General features: G+C 39.8%; 1 protein-coding gene across 1 annotated transcript in view; it reads right to left on the bottom strand.

Moving 5' to 3' along the window:
• sestd1.L (SEC14 and spectrin domain containing 1 L homeolog) overlaps positions 1-18,921 on the bottom strand; it is a gene marked incomplete at its 5' end in the record, with an annotated part of 101,349 nt that overhangs the window by 4,296 nt on the left and 78,132 nt on the right. The window contains 6 exon segments of the mRNA NM_001092417.1: positions 967-1,089; positions 7,891-7,972; positions 9,543-9,702; positions 10,478-10,592; positions 11,595-11,789; positions 16,442-16,564. Of these exon segments, the coding sequence (NP_001085886.1) occupies positions 967-1,089; positions 7,891-7,972; positions 9,543-9,702; positions 10,478-10,592; positions 11,595-11,789; positions 16,442-16,564 (798 nt within the window).

The following is an 18,921-nucleotide window of genomic DNA, read 5'->3' on the forward strand; positions in this document are numbered from 1 at the left end:
AGGGGATATTTGGGAGATAGATTAATTACAGTGGTGCCGCACCCAAAAACAAATTACCACCAGACTGGTGCATGTTTTCTGGAATATGGATACTTGCCAGTGCCACAAAGTTAGTGATTTGCCTCACTGGGTGTGGCTAACATAAGTGCTCTAAACCGAGGGGGGGGGGGTAGACAACATATGTGTTCTCTAACCTATGAACACATATGATTAAGGGATAACTCCCGAAACGCGTGAGGTTTTTTCCAGCAGGATTTCCAATAAACCCTCTTTTTTCAGAAGTGCCGTCTGCCGTTGAATGTCTTGTCGTATACACAGTGGGGTCACTGTCTGACTGTGCACCTGATTGGAGGGGAGAGCGGTGAGCTAGTGTGGCCCTTTATTTTTGTTTGCCTATCTATGTGTTCTCTAAACTTTGTATAGTTCAGAAACTAAATTTGGCCTATACTGATTTATGCTCTTCAGGCTTCTGGCTGGGATTTACTTTTATATACGGGCTCTGAGTTGTATTCTGCTTAGAAAGACAAGAGGCACTCTTATCTGAACACAGCAATGCCTCCTTTCTGCCAGAATTGCACACCCACAGGGGGGTCACAACAGCCACGCCTCCAACATGAAGTGTGAATTGAAGTGTGAAAACAAAACTCACCACAGAAAAACTCACCCACTTTCTATTCATTCTTATGGGATTTTTAGAAGTGCACTCATTTTTCAATGAGTGAAAGTTTACCATTTGATAGATACACTTCTAAAAATTCCAATGAACAAAAAGTACGTTTTTCTGTGGTGAGCTCTAATTTAACACTTTGATAAATCTGCCCCATAAGAAGTGACAAAAGGCTACACACTTCTTTCTCTTTACTATCTTACAAACAACTTCTTTTGTAATGTGAGGTGAGGATAGTCATGCTTTCAATAGTTTAATGCTGCTATAAATACTATAAGTATGTTGCATGGAGTATTTACCTGGGCTACATCCACAAACTTTCTGTGCTTTTCCAAAAGAATTTTGGTCTCTTGACTATCATCGCCGAGTCGAATATGAGTTTTGAGTAAGGCATCCAGCAATTCATTTAACCAGTCTACGGCCTGAGAACCATAGAAATAAGGGAAAACAGCAAACACAATACATTATAACACCAAACGTTTGCTAGAGCTTTAGCTACATGCGCATTGGGAAACGTTTCTCTCTGTCCCACTAGGATCCCCATTTCCTGATGGCACCTCACCACAAACCAGCTGTTGAGCAGGAATGCCAGCATTTACATTCCAAACATCTCCAGGTTTGATGAAAGGACAAGCAAGAAGTGAAAGTCTATAAAAACCAAGGGAACATTAAAGGAGAAGGAAAGGCATCCTGCACTTGGGGGTGCCAAATGTTAGGCACCCCTAGTGATTGTATTGACTTACCTGAAAACCCGGGCCAGTGCTCCTATCAGCAGAAAACTGCACCAGCACGGGGTTATACCAGTGAGCACCACAGGTCGATCCTCTTCCGGCTTCTTATTGCTTCAAATTTCCCAGGGCAAAACACATGCGCAGTTGAATGAAAATAGTTGACTTTTAAGTTAAAGGAGAACTAACGCTCAAATAAAGAAGTCGCTAGAAATGTTGTACATTATGTTTTGTGCTTCTGTACCAGCCCAAGGCAACCACAGCCCCTTAGAAGTAAAGATTTGTGTCTCCAAAGATGCCCCAGTAGCTCCTCATCTTCTTTTCTGCTGATTCACTGCACCTGCTCTGTGCTGCTGTCATTACTGAGCTTAGGGACCCACTCACAATATACAGTACACATAGACAGAAATGCCACAATATAAGGCTGATTAGTAAGTAATACAGATAATTACTACATGGCAGGACAGAAACCAGTGCAACTAGCATCAGAATTTAATAATCAGCCCTGTAGCATAAGCTTATATTACAGGCCAACCTCATTTTCTGCTTGATAATTATTTTCTGCTTATCTTCTGAACAGCTGCTCAGAGCCCACTGAGCATGTGAGTGTCACAGACACTTTCCAAAATGGTGACCCCCTGTGACAAGTTTGAAGTCCTGGATCATTGCTGCTATTGAGAAGCTGAAACTTTGGGCTGGTGCAATAAGTTCAGTATATAAAACATGGCAATTTAAGCCATACTGGGTTCTAGAGTTTAATTCTCCTTTAAAGTTTGGCTTCCACTTTCTTCGTGCAAAGAAAGTGGAAGAAGGAAGAGGAATGCTCCATGGTGCTCACTGGTATATCACTGGTGTTTTAATGGGGCACAGAGTAATGCAAAGGAGTTTCTAATTTACATTCAAAGCCATACAAAATGCAAAAGATGCAAGTAAATGCAAAATGTAACCAGAGCTGTGGAAGTGGAAGCAAATTGGGTATCTGGAGTCAGAGTCGCCAAAAATGTACCAACTCCAACTCCTAATAATGTTAAATATAAGCAGTGAAAATAATCAGATTTAAGAGCTTATATGAAGGAGGATGTTGCAAAAGTAATTCTGTTTCTAAGAACAATACTTTAGTTAATTTTGGATTGTATTTAACAACTAATCTACAGCTATATGCCAGGTTCAATTAATATATAAGTTGTTTTAGGTTTTCCAATTGTGTTTGGTTTATGTAGTTTAAAGGGGTGGTTCATCTTTAAGTTAACTTTTAGTATGTTATAGAATGGCTAATGCTAAGCAACTTTTCAATTGGTCTTCATTATTTCTTTTTTGTAATAGTTTTTGAATTATTATACTTCTTATTCTTTTCAGCTTTCAAATGGGGGTCACTGACCCCATCTAAAAAATAAAAGGTCTGTAAGACTACAAATGTATTATTACATGTATTACTCCTTTTTCTATTCAGGCCTCTCCTATTCCAGTCTCTCGTTCAAATCAGTGCATGATTGCTAGGGTAATTTGGACCCTAGCAACCATATGGCCGAAACTGCAAACTGGAGAGCTGCTGAATAAAAAGCTAAATAACTCAAAAAACACAAATAATAAAAAATTAAAACCAATTGCAAATTGTCTCAGAATATTAATCTCTACGTCAGGGGTCCCCAACCTTTTATACCTGTGAGCCACATTCAAAAGTAATGAGAGTTGGGGAGCAATACAAGCATGAAATAAAATCCTGCCAAATATCGGCTGTGATTGCCTATTTGGTAGCCCCTATGTGGACTGGAAGCCTACATGAGGTTCTGTTTAGCAGTAGATCTTGTTATACAACCAAAACTTGCCTCCAAGACAGAAATGAAAAAATAAGCACTTGATTTGAGGCCACTGGGAGTAACATCCAAGATTTTGGTGAGCAACATATTGCTTACGAGCCACTTGTTGGGGAACACTGCTCTACATCATACCAAAAGTCAATTTAAAGGTGAACAACCCCTTTAACTGTGAAACAAATCCAGGGCAGCAACTTGTCTGCAAAGTTCTTTATTGGGAAACTGAGTTACACAACATGTTTCGGGCCTACGCCCTTTATCAAGTAGGCTATGGAGGGAATTCCAGACTACCTCGTTATACATCTAAGCAGTATTACAACTCTTCAACCTTAGATTCCTCGGCATATACAAGCACTGAGGATGAGGAACCGATTCCCAGCAAAGCTGACCATTATTTTTTAGGCGCACGCCCAAAGGAAGGGCCTGGAGCAATAGGGAAGAAAAATCCACGCTACCCGATAGAGAGGGATGCCTATCCTCAGCGGTATCGAAACAACAGCAACAACCAGAGGAGGTAAATCAACTTGTGGTTAATTTATCCTCTGTTACACTTACTGAGACTGAACTTAAAGTCCTTAATAAAGGCCTAGGCTTCGTACCTAGTTACTCTATAGACCTTTTCGATTGGGAGGTGGACTTTTATAAGTTTATTCGCTCTGCTAAACTTAAAATGAATTTTTCAGGGGCAAAACCTAACATTGCTGTGCCTGATTTGAAAGTGCCGATTTTGAAAAAGAAAAGTACATTTATCCCCGATGTAACATGTGCGGCCCTCGAAATGTTTACACAGGTGGTTACTGAGGAGGTGAAAAAAGTGTGGGGTAACAATAGTGGGGTTCGCAATAATCTTAATTATGAAGAAAGGAAAGCATTAACCACCCTTAAAAACAATAAAGATATTGTGATAAAAAAGGCGGATAAGGGGGGAGCGGTGGTCATAATGGATATATCTGCATATAGAACAGAGGTTATGAGGCAATTGGAGACCCCCGGGCACTATTCCCTGATTGAAAGCGATCCAACAATTAAACTTAAAACGTTAATTGATACAATGGTGTTTGATGCTTATACTGCAGGAACAATAGATAAGAGCACTAAGGAATATCTTATTACAGACTTTCCCAGAATACCAATGCTGTATATACTGCCAAAAATTCACAAAACACTAGAGAATCCACCTGGAAGACCCATAGTGTCCGGAATAGGGTCAGTACTTGAACCCCTCTCCAAACTCGTTGATCGACATCTACAAGGTTTAGTTTGTAATTTGCCTACATGCCTTAAAGATACGAATGAGTTATTGTTAAAATTGGATAAGGTTCATAATATATCCCCAGGTACTTGGCTCTGTAGTATTGACATACAGAGCCTTTTTACTTCAATACCCCAAGATGAGGGGATTAAATGTGTGGAGGATGCTCTCTTGGAAACTAATTTGTCTAACTCATATGTTTATTTTTTAATTGACTGCCTTGAAATTGTATTAAAAAAGAATTATTTCAAATTTGACGATCTTTTCTATTGGCAGAAACAAGGGACGTCGATGGGTTCAGCGGTCGCCCCATCCCTTGCAAATTTATTTGTATATGATTTGGAGAATAAATTATTTCTGAGAGAGCCATATTTGCAGTATATTAAAAGCTACTATAGGTATGTGGATGACATACTGATCCTTTGGGATGGACCGTTAGAGGCATTTAATAATATGGTGGATACTGCAAATGAGGCCCACAATACAGTCAAATTTACCAGTGAGTCGTCCAACCAAACTATTAGTTTTTTGGATGTACAAATTAAAATAGAAAATGGTGGCCTATGTACAGATTTGTATCGGAAACCAATGGACCGAAATAATCTCCTCCACAGTAAGAGTTTCCATAACCCACGAACACTGGATGCGATCCCTAAGGGACAATTTATGAGAGCCAAGAAGATAGCATCCAGTGAAGTGGGTTATAAACATGCAAGTAGCGATCTGACAGAAAGGTTTCTGCAAAGGGGATACCCCAAAGGTAAACTTAAAGCAGTGGTAGAAGAGGTGAAAGGGATGGACCGCGCTGCTTTATTACAGCCTAAACAAAAGCAGGGTGAGACGGATAGATTAACCTTCGTAAGTACATACGACAAAAGGAGTAAGAAGGTAGAAAAGATAGTGAAACAATATTGGCCACTTCTGCAAACTGATGCTATCTTTGGAAAAGTTTTTTCTAATCCCCCGCGGTTCTCGTATAAAAAGGGTAAGTCAATAAGAGACACATTATGTGCCATTTCAAGAATAGATAATAGCAATACTGTGTTTAAAGGTACACCAAAAGTAGGCACATATCCGTGCATGAATTGTAACTGTTGCAATTCCATTATAAAAGGACCTCGTATAAATCATCCCATTACAGGTGAAGTAATTAAACTAAAGTCATACGCCACATGTAAAACCAGCCATGTAATTTATGCTCTGAAATGTCCCTGCGGGAAAATGTACGTAGGGAAGACAATAAGGTCCGTCAGTACTAGGATAAAAGAGCATAAGGGCAATATACGCAATTTTAAAAAGGACACCTATACTGACACTCCTGTAGCCAGACATTTTGATACTGTAAAACATAATGTATGTCAGCTAAAGTGGATAGTGTTAGAGACAGTAGCAAAACCTAGTAGAGGAGGTGATCATAACTTGATACTATTGCAGAGGGAGGCCAGATGGATAAAGCGCTTGGATAGTGCTTATCCGAAAGGGTTAAATGAGCAGTGCAATTTATCATGTTTTCTTTAATAGTAATGGCTTGTCGTCCTTCGTTCCCAGGAATTATAACTAGATTTCCAGTTGTAATGACATGGAACTCCTGCTGCATTTACGTATGGGTGAGTCCATCCAATCAGGAGTTTTTTATATATATAGCGTTTATTTCTGAATTGGTAACTATAATATTGCAACCTTGTTGCTAAGAAAGATAATATATACATAGAAGCCATTGATAGGGGATAATGTAGGAAATAATTACAGAATGTCCTAGAATAGCAACATATGTTGCAAGATTAGAAGGTACTGTTAAAATGATACAATAGAAGTGCTTAATTGATACAACATAAAGATTTCAAGTGAATTGGATAGGCTAATGGCAATTTCCTTGTTTTTACAGGTCTTTTACAGGTTAGGCGGACTGAGCAGTAACCTGGTTTTAACGTTATGTTTCAGTGGGATTTCAACATGTATTATATAAATTAATGTGTGTCACTTATAATAGCTAGATGAATTGGGTCATATTAAGTTTTTACAATATTTATTAGAGACCATATTTTGAATTTTACATTTTGTGAGAGGTTTTTATAAATTTGTAAAATCTCTATTATGCACTTTAAGATGTATATCACTGATAGTTAATGAAAAAGTTCTATTTATGATGAACTGTGTGCAGCCATATGGGAGTTATAATTGCACAATGCACTTTAAGATGTATATTACTAAATAGTTAATGAAAAAGTTTTATCCATGATGAACTGTGTGCAGCTATATGGTAGTTATAGTTGCACAATGCACTTTAAGATGTATAACACTAAATAGTTAATGGAAAACTTTTACCCATACTGCACTGCTGGTAGTCACATGAGAGTATAAATGATTGTTTTTGGTTGTTCCTTTTTGCACTTGATAAAGGGCGTAGGCCCGAAACATGTTGTGTAACTCAGTTTCCCAATAAAGAACTTTGCAGACAAAAAAAAAAAAAAAAAAAAAAAAAGGCACTTGATAAAGGGCGTAGGCCCGAAACATGTTGTGTAACTCAGTTTCCCAATAAAGAACTTTGCAGACAAGTTGCTGCCCTGGATTTGTTCCACAAACTACTGAATGCATTGAACTATTGGGTATTATACACAGAATACCTGTGGAAGAAGCCAACAACGAAATTTGGTGAGCTTGCTCTGAATATTATATTTGCACCCTTTAACTGTGATTTTGGTTTATAATTACCAAATGATGTGGTTTATATTTTTGAGCTTTGGCAGTGATAAACTGCCTTATATGTTGTGTACTTGACTTCTTTCAATCAACATGGAAATTACATTAGGAACAGGAACACCAAAAAATGAAAGTGTTCTAAAGTAATTAACATATAATATAATATTAGCATACATTAGTAAAAGCTGTGTGTTTGCTTCAGAAACACTACGATAGTTTCTATAATTAAGCTGCTGTGTAGCCATGGGGGCAGCCATTCAAAGCTGAAAAAAAGGAGAAAAGGTACAGGTTACATTGCAACTAACAAATAAAACACCTTTGTATTGGACAGGGCTTATCTGTTATCTGCTATGTAACCTGTGCCTTTTCTCTTTTTTTCCAGCAGTTTGAATGGTTGCCACAATGGCTACACAGCAGCTGGTTTATATAAACTATAGTAGTCTTCTGAAGCAAACACACAGTTTTTACGACTGTAGAGCAACAATACATTATATTCTAATTACTTTGATACAATTTTGGTTTTTAGTGCTACCGTTCCTTTAAAAAGAGAACTGAGGAGTCAGAGTTGAAGGATTTATGAACCGACTCAACAGCCCTGATTGTAACTAGCCAAATTAGAAAATCTTCATAAGCATGTCCATCTTAAATAACGACAATTTGACTGGAGTTACAGGTAGGTAACATTTAGTCTACACTTTATTCATCACCAGGGAAAAAGATGTTACCTACCTGAGCTGCATCTTCTTCACATTTAAATAGCTGAACCATCTGTAGCATTTTTAACCTTCGGACATCAACCATATCTTCACACCTGAGAACAACAATGGCACACAATGAACAAGAGAGAATTTACCACTACGACCACTGGTGAGAAAGATAACCATGTGCCTAACACCTGTATTGTAACCAGATGCAGGTCTGGACTGAGAATTAAAATAGGCCCTGCCATTTCAGGTACACAGAGGCCCAATCAGCCCACACAAAGGCTAAAACAGCCCCCACCAGCCCACTGACTTTCTATGGCACCTTATAGCAGCCCCTCTGGCATTTGCCAGAACCCACAGATTATCAGTCTGGGCCTGACCAGATGAACAACATTTTTTGTCATATAAACCATGAGCAACTAAAGTGTGTAAAAGTACATGGCCAAATCCCCTGTTGTCAAAGGCCCAAATTGTACCCAACTGCCCCCATATACCAGTAGGTGCAGACTGTTAAGCCTACATTATCTGAAGCAGTTACAGTGGGATTCTGGGGAAAAAATTATACATTGTTCTAAAAAAATCATTGCCCTTTGCTCATGATAAAAACTGAGCTGTGACATGTTTTCACAGAAGCCTAGCACAGAAGGCATTATTTAGTAATGCCAAACATTTCTCATGAGAATTTGGCCACTGAAGGGTACGGCTACTTTAGACTCTTTAGTTTTCAATTTATTTACCAAAGAATTGATTATTACAGCACACTCTAGCAAGTAAATTCAAGTAGAATAAGATTAAATAATGACCCCTAGGCAAAAAGAAAAATGTGTCTTATTGTTCAGATGGAAAATACCTTTCAATCAGTTGTTTATACACATATAAGCGTAATGTAGCTAGTCCAGCTGTCTCTCAGGTGCTCCGTCCATGCACCTATGTATACCAATGTATAAATTCAAATAGGAGGACAAAAGGACAATATGCAGGATAACTGCCAATGTGCGGATAGCAATAACAGTGTGGATAGCAATAAATTGCACATTGGCATCCTGCATATTGTTCTTTTGTTCTGCTAGAAAATAATAAAGCAAAGGAAAACAAGCAACAAAGGCCTTTCTTCGAAAAAGAGTACAATTTCCCTTTAATGTTAAATACACTGAATGAAATAGAACAAAATCCCTGATGTACAGAACTGAAGATATGTAAGAATCAGTACATACTTATTTGATATGTCCTTCTTACTTTTATCTATTTCAACTATTTTTAGGGGTGCCTTCTACCCAATAAACCATCCTGATCATAACAAAAATATGAAGATAAAAAGGATAATTAGAAGTTCACTCATACACACCCCTTCTCATTATGCCCTGACAAAAACAGAATTCCTCCTGGCTATATGATCTGCATAGAAGTTCTGGGACACTTGAGGTGGGAGTAACTAAGATTAGTGCAGTTCTCTAGTTGATAGGAAATGCCTATATGTGGTATGAGGGTTCATCTGGGGTATGTTACATTAGTTAGGATCTAATTATTTCACAGTGTAACCCCCCCACCCCCACAATGATTTGTGTAATGTGAGAACAGAGAGGTACCCTTACATATGCTGCTTACTATAGAAAATTAGATTAGATAGGTTAGATTAGATAACCTGTTCCTCTTGAAGGGAAATTTCACATAACTTACCGCTGTTTTCTTAGTTGCATATCTTCCATTACACCTTGGATATGGTCCACATTATCTTTGTTTTCAGTGGAGACATCTTTGCCATAAGCCCAAGATGCCTGGTTGGTAATCTGATCTAGAAGACCTTGACCTTTCTCACGTAAGCCCTGGAGGCCTGTGTCTAAAATGAATAATGAGAGAAACTGAGAAGGGCAAAGAGTGCAGGTGCAGTGCGGCCAAATGCATTTCTGGCATGCTCTGGGAGGTAAGGGGGTTGTGTCAGAAAAGTAAAGCCTCGTATAACCATCAGCTATTACCACTGAATAATATTTTATTTTTATTATAATGCTATTGACTATTACCCAAGTTGAAGGCTTAGTTAATTTATTAAAATGCTTTCGACGATTAGCCAAGCTGTGGATCATAACATTTCTTGGAGGGTCACATGAAACCTCCAATTTGTCTTCCTGTGTGTCTAGGAATGCCTGAATGATGCATCCAAAAGGACATGGATATACCAACCCAAACCAATTTCACATGAACACACCTATGCTGAATGCAGACAGAGCTATATTTATGGTAGAGGTGTGAGTCCTGCGCAAAGACATATATATGGGTACTAAGAGCGGGGCAGGGTGTCAAGTGCAAAAAACATGGCATTTTGCACCCTGCCCTGTGCATTTTAAATGAGGCTAAACACCTTCTACTTATTGCGGGTTGCTTCCCATTGATACGAAATGGAGAAAGGGATGTTATTGGTGTGTTTCATGTAATAACTGGTGGACAACCCATAATGGGAAGCAACTCCACATCTCACTGCGTTGTTTATCCTGACCTCTTGGTGTAAGGGCATATGACATTTAAGAACATTGTGGTGCAGTGGGAACCTACTGTTTATAGGTGTTCACTCTTTCCCCTACAAAGACCTGTATGATCCATAGCTCTTGGCTTCTTACCGACACTTTTAAGCTTCTCCTCAAGCAGTTTTAATGTTTGTTGGATTGTTGCTCCATCTGTAGGGGCCACATCAGCACAAAGCATCCCTAGGAGCCCATCCAGCTGCTGAGATAACTGAAAGAAAAAGATTTACATATTGGAATATGTGACACACTTTGCTATTGGTCTGAGCAATTTAAGCTCCTTATCTATTTGGGAAATACCATTAGGGCTATTCCACACGGGGAGATAGCCACGCGTTTGCGGTCGCGGCGACAAAGCGCCGCGCCAGTCGCCGCGACCGGCGCAGGCGACAGTTTTGTATGGGCGCCTATGTAAAAACGCCTGTGCTAACCACACGAGGCGATGCGCTTTTCAACAGTCGCCTGAAAAAGCCTGGCGAGGCATTTTCAGGCGACTGTTGAAAAGCGCATCGCCTCGTGTGGTTAGCACAGGCGTTTTTACATAGGCGCCCATACAAAACTGTCGCCTGCGCCGGTCGCGGCGACTGGCGCGGCGCTTTGTCGCCGCGACCGCAAACGCGTGGCTATCTCCCCGTGTGGACTAGCCCTTAGAGTAAAGAAGCAAGAAATCCGGCAGCAAAGACACAGAATTATGGTGAGTCACACTACCACACAGATATAGGTGGAGGAGGTGAGCTTATCTGAGCAGGATTATATACTCTATATATAGCTTCATATTCAGAAATTTAAAGTTTTAACCACATACTAACCCTTGCAAAGTATTTAAGCGAAGCTAAAATTTCTGATTTACTGAGATTTCGACAATGATTTGGGGGTTAACCTGCTTCCTCTACTGTTCTGACAGAGACAAGTCCCATAAAACAAAGTGGAAACAATTATCTCAATGGCTCATACTTTTACTGCACTGCGCTTGGGATTCCTGGGTCTGATTTAACAATGAAAGAGGAAGACATAAGGAGGGTTAGCTGAGGCAAAATAAATGGGTGTGTAAACTGATAAATTAAGTAAATATATTATTTATATTTAATATTGTATTAAAGCTGCACCTTCAATATGACAAAATGTCACCCTATTAAAGCTTGAGTAAAAAAGAAAAGAAATTGTGTTCTAATAAAAGAGGTAGTTATGTTACACCGATCCCAGTCACACGTACATCTTGTGAAACGCTGTGAAACTCTAGTGCAATCTGAAGGAGGTTTTGCCGGAACTCCAGCTGGCTAGCCTGTCGGTAGCACACATCACTGAGACGCTGCTGTAAGGTTTTCAGTTCTACCAGATCCTCTTCATCCCCAGCATTGAGAAGGGCTGCTATCTGCTGATTCAGTTCCACATACACAGCAAACCATTCCTGAGGATGCAAGGAAAGAAATATGCACATCAGTGTCTGTTGAATGGATGAGCTTACTGGAATGAATCCAGGGAGGGAGCCATGTGCAAAAAACCTAGTGCAACTCTCTTGCCCCAGTCTAAGTTATGAAGATAAATTCTGGCCCATCCGTCTGGCTTTGGCACTGCAATGAATGCCAACAGCAGCATCGTTTGAAAGAGAAAACCCTCAGCTCTGTGTACCAGCCACTATTTAATGTATTGTAGAAGTGATTCTGTATTAAACTGGCAACACATTTGCCCATTTCTTTGTTTGAATTCTTTCAACTTCATCCAATCTGTAGTATTGGTTAGAGAAATGATTTACCTGAGCATCCAAAGGAGAGGAATATTTTATTTGGAATAGGTTCCTAATGTTAATTTACTCTCGGTCACATTCTCACACCCAAGCCCAGAAACAAACAGAATATAATATAAAGACTATGATTAAGAATAGAGTCAAACATAGCAATAACGATGAAGATGCGATGCTGCTTTGAAATAGTGTACCTACGGTACCTCCAGATTTTTATTGGTGCGGAATGTGGCCCAAAAATTTCAGGAGCCTCACGCTCCTTTCCTCAGTGGAGGTACCGTAGGTACACCATTTCAAAGCAGCATCGAGTCTTCATCATTATTGCTATGTTTGATATATCACGTTGAGTCACGTGATTTGAGGAAACGCTGGGCTGTAAACTGAGAAGTTATGCAAAGTATCGTGAGTGTGTTTGAACTTTTTCATATTGTAAGAATAGAGTCAAACAGGGAAACTTAATGTGCAGCCAAGTCATTATAGTCTGCATTCAAGTAGGCTTTAGCTCCAGAGTTAAAGGAACAGTTGTATTTGCTCAAGAAAAACAACTATAGTTTATATAAACAAGCTGCTGGGTTGTCATGGGGGCAGCCATACAAGCACAGAACACATAGTAGATAACAGATAAGATCTGTAGCTTATATTTAGCTTGTTATCTGCTGCGTATCCTGTGTCTTTTCTCCTTTTTTCAGCTTTGAATGGCTGCCCTCATGGTTACACAACAGCTTGTTTATATAAACTATAGTTGTATTTCTGAAGGAAACACACCCGAATTAGCAATGCAGCACAACAGTTCATTATATTTTCATTACTTTTGGATACTCTCATTTTTTGGTGTTTGGCCAAACACGTGGAAAGATGTCGACTTGTTGATGTCTTCTTATTGACCCATATATGGTACCTGCCCACAGGCCTGAGCAGATGTCAATCGTGCAGGTCTGATTTTGCAGTCAGATTGAGAACCCCATCAGTCGTCCACTGATGTGGTCCTCATCCTGACTAGGACAATTACAATCCGATTGTTGGCTCAAGGGTCAAAAGACTGAATGAGCCCAAACTCATTTTAATCTTAAGACCCATAGACATTTATTAAGAGACAGACTGACATGTGGAGACAATCCATAATTTTGGGGGAGATATGTTTGTTGCAAACAAATGTAAAATCTTAAAAGCACATAATCTCACATCCTTTTTCACAAGAGGAGTGGATTTTGGGGCCGAAATGCACAAGTGTTCCGAGAATCAGCTCTGTGTGACATTGGCCTAAGACTTTAAATTTGTGTGTAACGCTACTACCAAAAAGATTGGGTTGTTTCCACATGTAAGTCTGTGGCTTAATAAATTACAAAGGGGCTTTAAATAAAAGGAAGAGCTTGGTAGCTGAAGGTTCCACTGTCACTGAAGCTGCTACAGTAATGAATGAAGCTGAAGAGCAGAGTACATTTTCTCTTTAAGACCATACAATATAAACAGTCCCTTCTGCAGTAAAATGCCTTCCTGCCATTAGAATACCCATTTCATGGCTCACCTGTCTGTATGAAATATTAGGACGCATTTCGTATTACAGACAACACAAAAAATGTAAATTGCACTTTATAATGTATTTGCATAGAATACCAATGGGCCACTGGTTTGAAAGGTAATACAAGTAATACATTTTGCATTAAGCATAATATGAGAACTGTGGTAATGCAGTGCCACCTGCTGTGCTGGCTAGGAAAATAATGAACGTAAAGGGACTGGAGAACATTGTAAAATAGAATATTAGTAGCACATTGCAATACATTTATCTTCATTAATGCCTGACTATTCATTTCCCAAAACCACTTTACAGGCGACATCTACATAATCCAACCGATTACAGGAGACACATAAAACTCTAGTGAATGCACCTAGCAGCAGGCTAAATAGTGGCTTAGACTCTCTGTTTTTGTATTACATTTTTCTTGCATCCTCAAATGGATATGCTGCAAATCTAGGATGTCAAGATGTAAGCAACATCTTCAACAGTTTTAATATTATTTGTAAATCTATTTGCCATCGAAGGCTGTATTTATTTACCCCTTGCTCTTCAATGGTGGTTATGACTTTTGAAACAAGATATACTTGCCTTGGTTGGAGGAGAGCGAACTTCTATTACACTGTTCCAAAGAGTCAGAACCAAGAGTACAGGAAGGGATAGAAAAACACTGCATTCAATTGCAATTATATTTGCACTTAATATTTAAAGGAGAAGGAAAGCTACCGCAGCAGTTTAATGCCAATAGATTAGCCACAATAGTGCAAGCTAGAAAACTATATTTATTCTGCAGAATGCTTTACCATACCGGAGTAAACAGCTTTAGAAGCTCTCTCAGTTTGTTTAGGATAGCCATATTAGCTTGGTGTGACTTCACTTCCTGTCTGAGTCTCTCTCTGCTCACTCATAGCACTGGGCTCAGATTTCAACAGGGAGTGGAAAAAGGGAGTAGGAGAGGGCGACAGGAGCAAACTAAGCATGCTTAAAGGGATACTGTCATGGGAAAAAAAAAATTTTTCAAAATGAATCTGTTAATAGTACTGCTCCAGCAGAATTCTGCACTGAAATCCATTTCTCAAAAGAGCAAACAGATTTTTTTATATTCAATTTTGAAATCTGACATGGGGCTAGACATATTGTCAATTTCCCAGCTGCCCCAAGTCATGTGACTTGTGCTCTGATAAACTTCAATCACCCTTTACTGCTGTACTGCAAGTTAGATTGATATCCCCCCTCCCTTCCCCCCCCCCAGCAGCCTAACAAAAGAACAATGGAAAGGTAACCAGATAGCAGCTCCCTAACACAAGATAACACCTCCCTGGTAGATCTAAGAACAACACTCAATAGTAACAACCCATGTCTCACTGAGACACATTCAGTTACATTGAGAAGGAAAAAAAGCAACCTGCCAGAAAGCATTTATCTCCTAAAGTGCAGGCACAAGTCACATGACCAGGGGGAACTGGGAAATTGACAAAATGTCTAGCCCCATGTCAGATTTCAAAATTGAATATAAAAAAATCTGTTTGCTCTTTTGAGAAATGGATTTCAGTGCAGAATTCTGCTGGAGCAGCACTATTAACTGATGTGTTTTGAAAAAAACATGTTTTCCGATGACAGGATCCCTTTAAGTCCGTGCCCTGGAGATTTAAGCTGAAGGCAGGAAGTCTGAAACAGAAGCCCATGTGTACACAATAGAAGGAAAGAAATGCTTCTTTTTTTGATAGAAGACTCAGTGATGCACTAATTTGAGGTTTTACTTGTATATTTATATAGACCTTTCTGATAAAGCTTACTTTATTTAAGCCTTTCCTTCTCCTTTAAGGAAAACTAAAGTTTATCAAAACGAGTCCAGGCATGATACACATTATTTATTCTGTACAAACCCAAGGTCACCACAGCAGTGAAAATCTGTGCCTCCAAAGATGCCCCAGTAGCTCCCCATTTTCTTTTGTCATGTTTTACTTGATTCGTAGCAAAATGTGTAAATTAACAAATCTGTCCTCTAAAGGGGTAATTCAATTTCAAAACCCTGTAAGTGCAATTGTTTTTTCAAACAGTTCCCCAGGTTTATCAGGTTTTTATTTCTATTTTTTTCTAATATTAAATTATTGAGATTTCTGACTAGTGATATGAAAGCCAAACAACATCTTTAGCAGGTCCTGGGCCAAACTTTACCCATAGCCAATCTGACGCACAAGTGATAATGATAGCAAGCAATGATAGCTTGCAGGGCCAGCTGCAGGTCGCAAGAGGGCAGGTAAGAGTTGACTTTTTGCCAATCCACTCATCACTGTGACTGACTTGTAAACTGTTCTAATCTGATTACATCAGTTGATACATTTCTTATTTTAAACCCTAAACAGCACAGTCATCACTTCAGTTTGTATAATTGATACAAAGCTGCTAACATTCTAAACTTCATGCATAAACTAATGTAGCAAATTGTAACTAAATTAATGTTCAAAAAAAGTTATTTCTGATGTACTAACTCAACTGAAAAATGCGTTTGGAAGGTGTACTACACCCAGGTCTGGACTGAGAATCAAAATAGGCCCTGGCATATCAGGTACACAGAGGCCCATTCAGCCCACACAGAGGCCCAAACAGCCCCCACCAGCCCACTAAATACTGACTTTCTATGGCACCTTATAGCAGCCCCTCTGGCATTTGCCATAACCCACAGATTGCCAGTCCAGGCCTGATTACACTGGAAAGTGGCAAGTCTTTATACGAAACTCCTTTGACATCAATATATGTGTAGTGCGGAAAGTCATATTCCCATGGAATAAAAATCCCTTACGCTGTGCTGACTCTCAATCTCTTCATGCTTTTGTTGCAAAGCCTGCGATGCTCTGATTGAGTCTCCGATCCCCCACTGAGTTCGGAGCTGTTCAGAACCCGGTCCTTCCAGCCAGCTGACAACCTGGACAGAGAAAAAGGAGCAGTAACATGATGAAATATGCTTCCTCGGTGATACAATGTGCATTTTCCATAGGAGGATAGCATTTTGTCCGGGTGTCTAATATCATACAGTATATCAAATCATTTTTTAAATTCTATGGGGCCATGTCAGAGTTATGCTAATATAACCTCCAATGTGAACTCCAAAAGGCAAGAACATCTGCTCTGCTGCATCTGAATTTCTTTGACAGCAAAACTGCAGAGTTATCAGAGCAGCAGAGAAAGTGGAAACATTTATACTTTATTTCTATTTTTAAAACTACCGTATATACTCGCGTATAAGCTGAGATTTTCAGCACCCAAAATGTGCTTGAAAATCCTACGTCGGCTTATACGCGGGTCAGCTGCCTTACCGGTAAATTTGTAGCGATGAATCCCCCTCCCAGCCGCGAAGAAAGAGCAACAGCGCAAGTGTCATCTAGGCGTAATAAGGCAAACCCCGCCTCTGCCTGCCCCACGTGACAGCTTTGTTGAACTGCGCTTGCGCGTCTCCTTCTCCATTCCGTGATTCGCGAGTGCGCGCACCGTCTTCTCTAGTCCCGTGCGCCGTTGAGTGATCCTCCTGGGCCAAAGCCCTAACACCTTCCCCCGGAGGAGCCATGGCTGAGCAGACGTACTCCTGGTAAGCGAGGCTGCGGGTGAGGAGGATGAGGGGGGAGGGAACAGGCCAGTTGAGACGCGCTGTGTTTGTTATGGGCACTTGCAGGGATGCCATGTTTGCGGCCCTCCATCTGTTGTCCAGCTATCACTTTCACCAGCGCATTCACGGCTCCTGCATGTTGTAGTGAGGCATCCCAGCCGCACGCTGACGTCATCAGCTCAGCGCCGGCTGCAGGAAGCAGTATCCCCGGCTCTCCCCTTCTTATACACGAGTACCGTATATACGGTATATCTCTCAGTCTGAATTGAACTTGAACTTGTTAAGGGTTATTTTAAGGGTTATTTCCTGCTTCGTTTGCTCATTTCTCGGGCCAGGTAATACATTTCAATGATGCAGTGATCATGGCTTAATTTTTAACATTAAACCGACTGTTTGATATTTCTGAGACTTTTCTGAGTTGTGTCTAGGCTTATACGTGAGTCAATACGTTTTTCTGGTTTTCATAGGTAAAATTAGGTACCTCGGCTTATACGCGGGTCGGCTTATACACGAGTATATACGGTATGTCACTTTTACAAATGCTTTAGGTTTGCTATTTTGATGACATTATCCCTATTCATTTAGATGACATTATGGTTATGGGAATATCTGCTTCATATTCATTCCCCCAGCCTACTACACATCATGGCATCACTCTAGTTCTACGGATCTGTGCATTTTCTGATGTTTTACTGGGTGACAACATATCTAGTTAAAGGGGATTTTGATCTTTGATATGAACATTCGTTGTGTTGCACAGTGGCACTAAAAGACAACATACAATTGGTCTTGTTTTTCTGGATTTTGAGTTATTTCATATTAATATTTTGTACCTCTTCAGTTTGGAGTTTAAACGGTTATTTTGGTTTTTGGGGATCCACTCACACTAGCAACCAAATAATTCAAACATAAACAAAAAAAAAACTCAACAAATAGACCTTTCAACTGTGTAATGAATCTGCACAATGGCAGCTGTAAAGCTATCTAGAACAATCTGACAGTATTGGTGCATGTAATTCATTTACATGGGGTTGGGTGGGGGGATTGAAAAAGTTATCTGATCTGGTAAGTAACAAAATTGCATTGTTATCTAGCGCCTTATGTGAGTGTCTTATGTTTTAATGTAAATTAAGAAGACTTCAAGAAGACTTTACACTACTCGTTATCTCATATTAACAGTACAGTGATTAAATTAGCCTGTATCCCTGCGACACTACAGACCTGTTTTTAGGAAACATGCACTCCAGTAATCCGTCCACTATATTTGTATGACTTTACTGCTCACATCCTCCCTATAGACCCGCACACAGAGCCAATCACAATGCACACAGTTTGACCAAGCACATACAGATTTACAGCAATCCCAACACTGGAAACCCCTCTACATACATACAGATACACAATCTCAGCACTGTCCTCTATGAACATTTCTCCACACAAACACAAAATGCCACCTTTACGTAACTGTCATATGCTCAACTATAATCTCCAGGGATGTGCTGAGAACTGGATGTCAAAAGATTTAGCAGAGGCAGCTGTGATACAGCAGAAACCAGGTCAGTGAGAAATCTGTTTAGGGACTGAAAACAGGGTCATCATCAGTACAGGGGAGGGTACTGTAGCCAGGGGCCCTCTGATGGAAAAGTATTCATTGACAGGCATGAAAATTGCAAGGCTTG

The sequence above is a fragment of the Xenopus laevis genome, chromosome 9_10L (assembly GCF_017654675.1).
Source record: "Xenopus laevis strain J_2021 chromosome 9_10L, Xenopus_laevis_v10.1, whole genome shotgun sequence".
NCBI classification, from domain to species: domain Eukaryota; kingdom Metazoa; phylum Chordata; class Amphibia; order Anura; family Pipidae; genus Xenopus; species Xenopus laevis.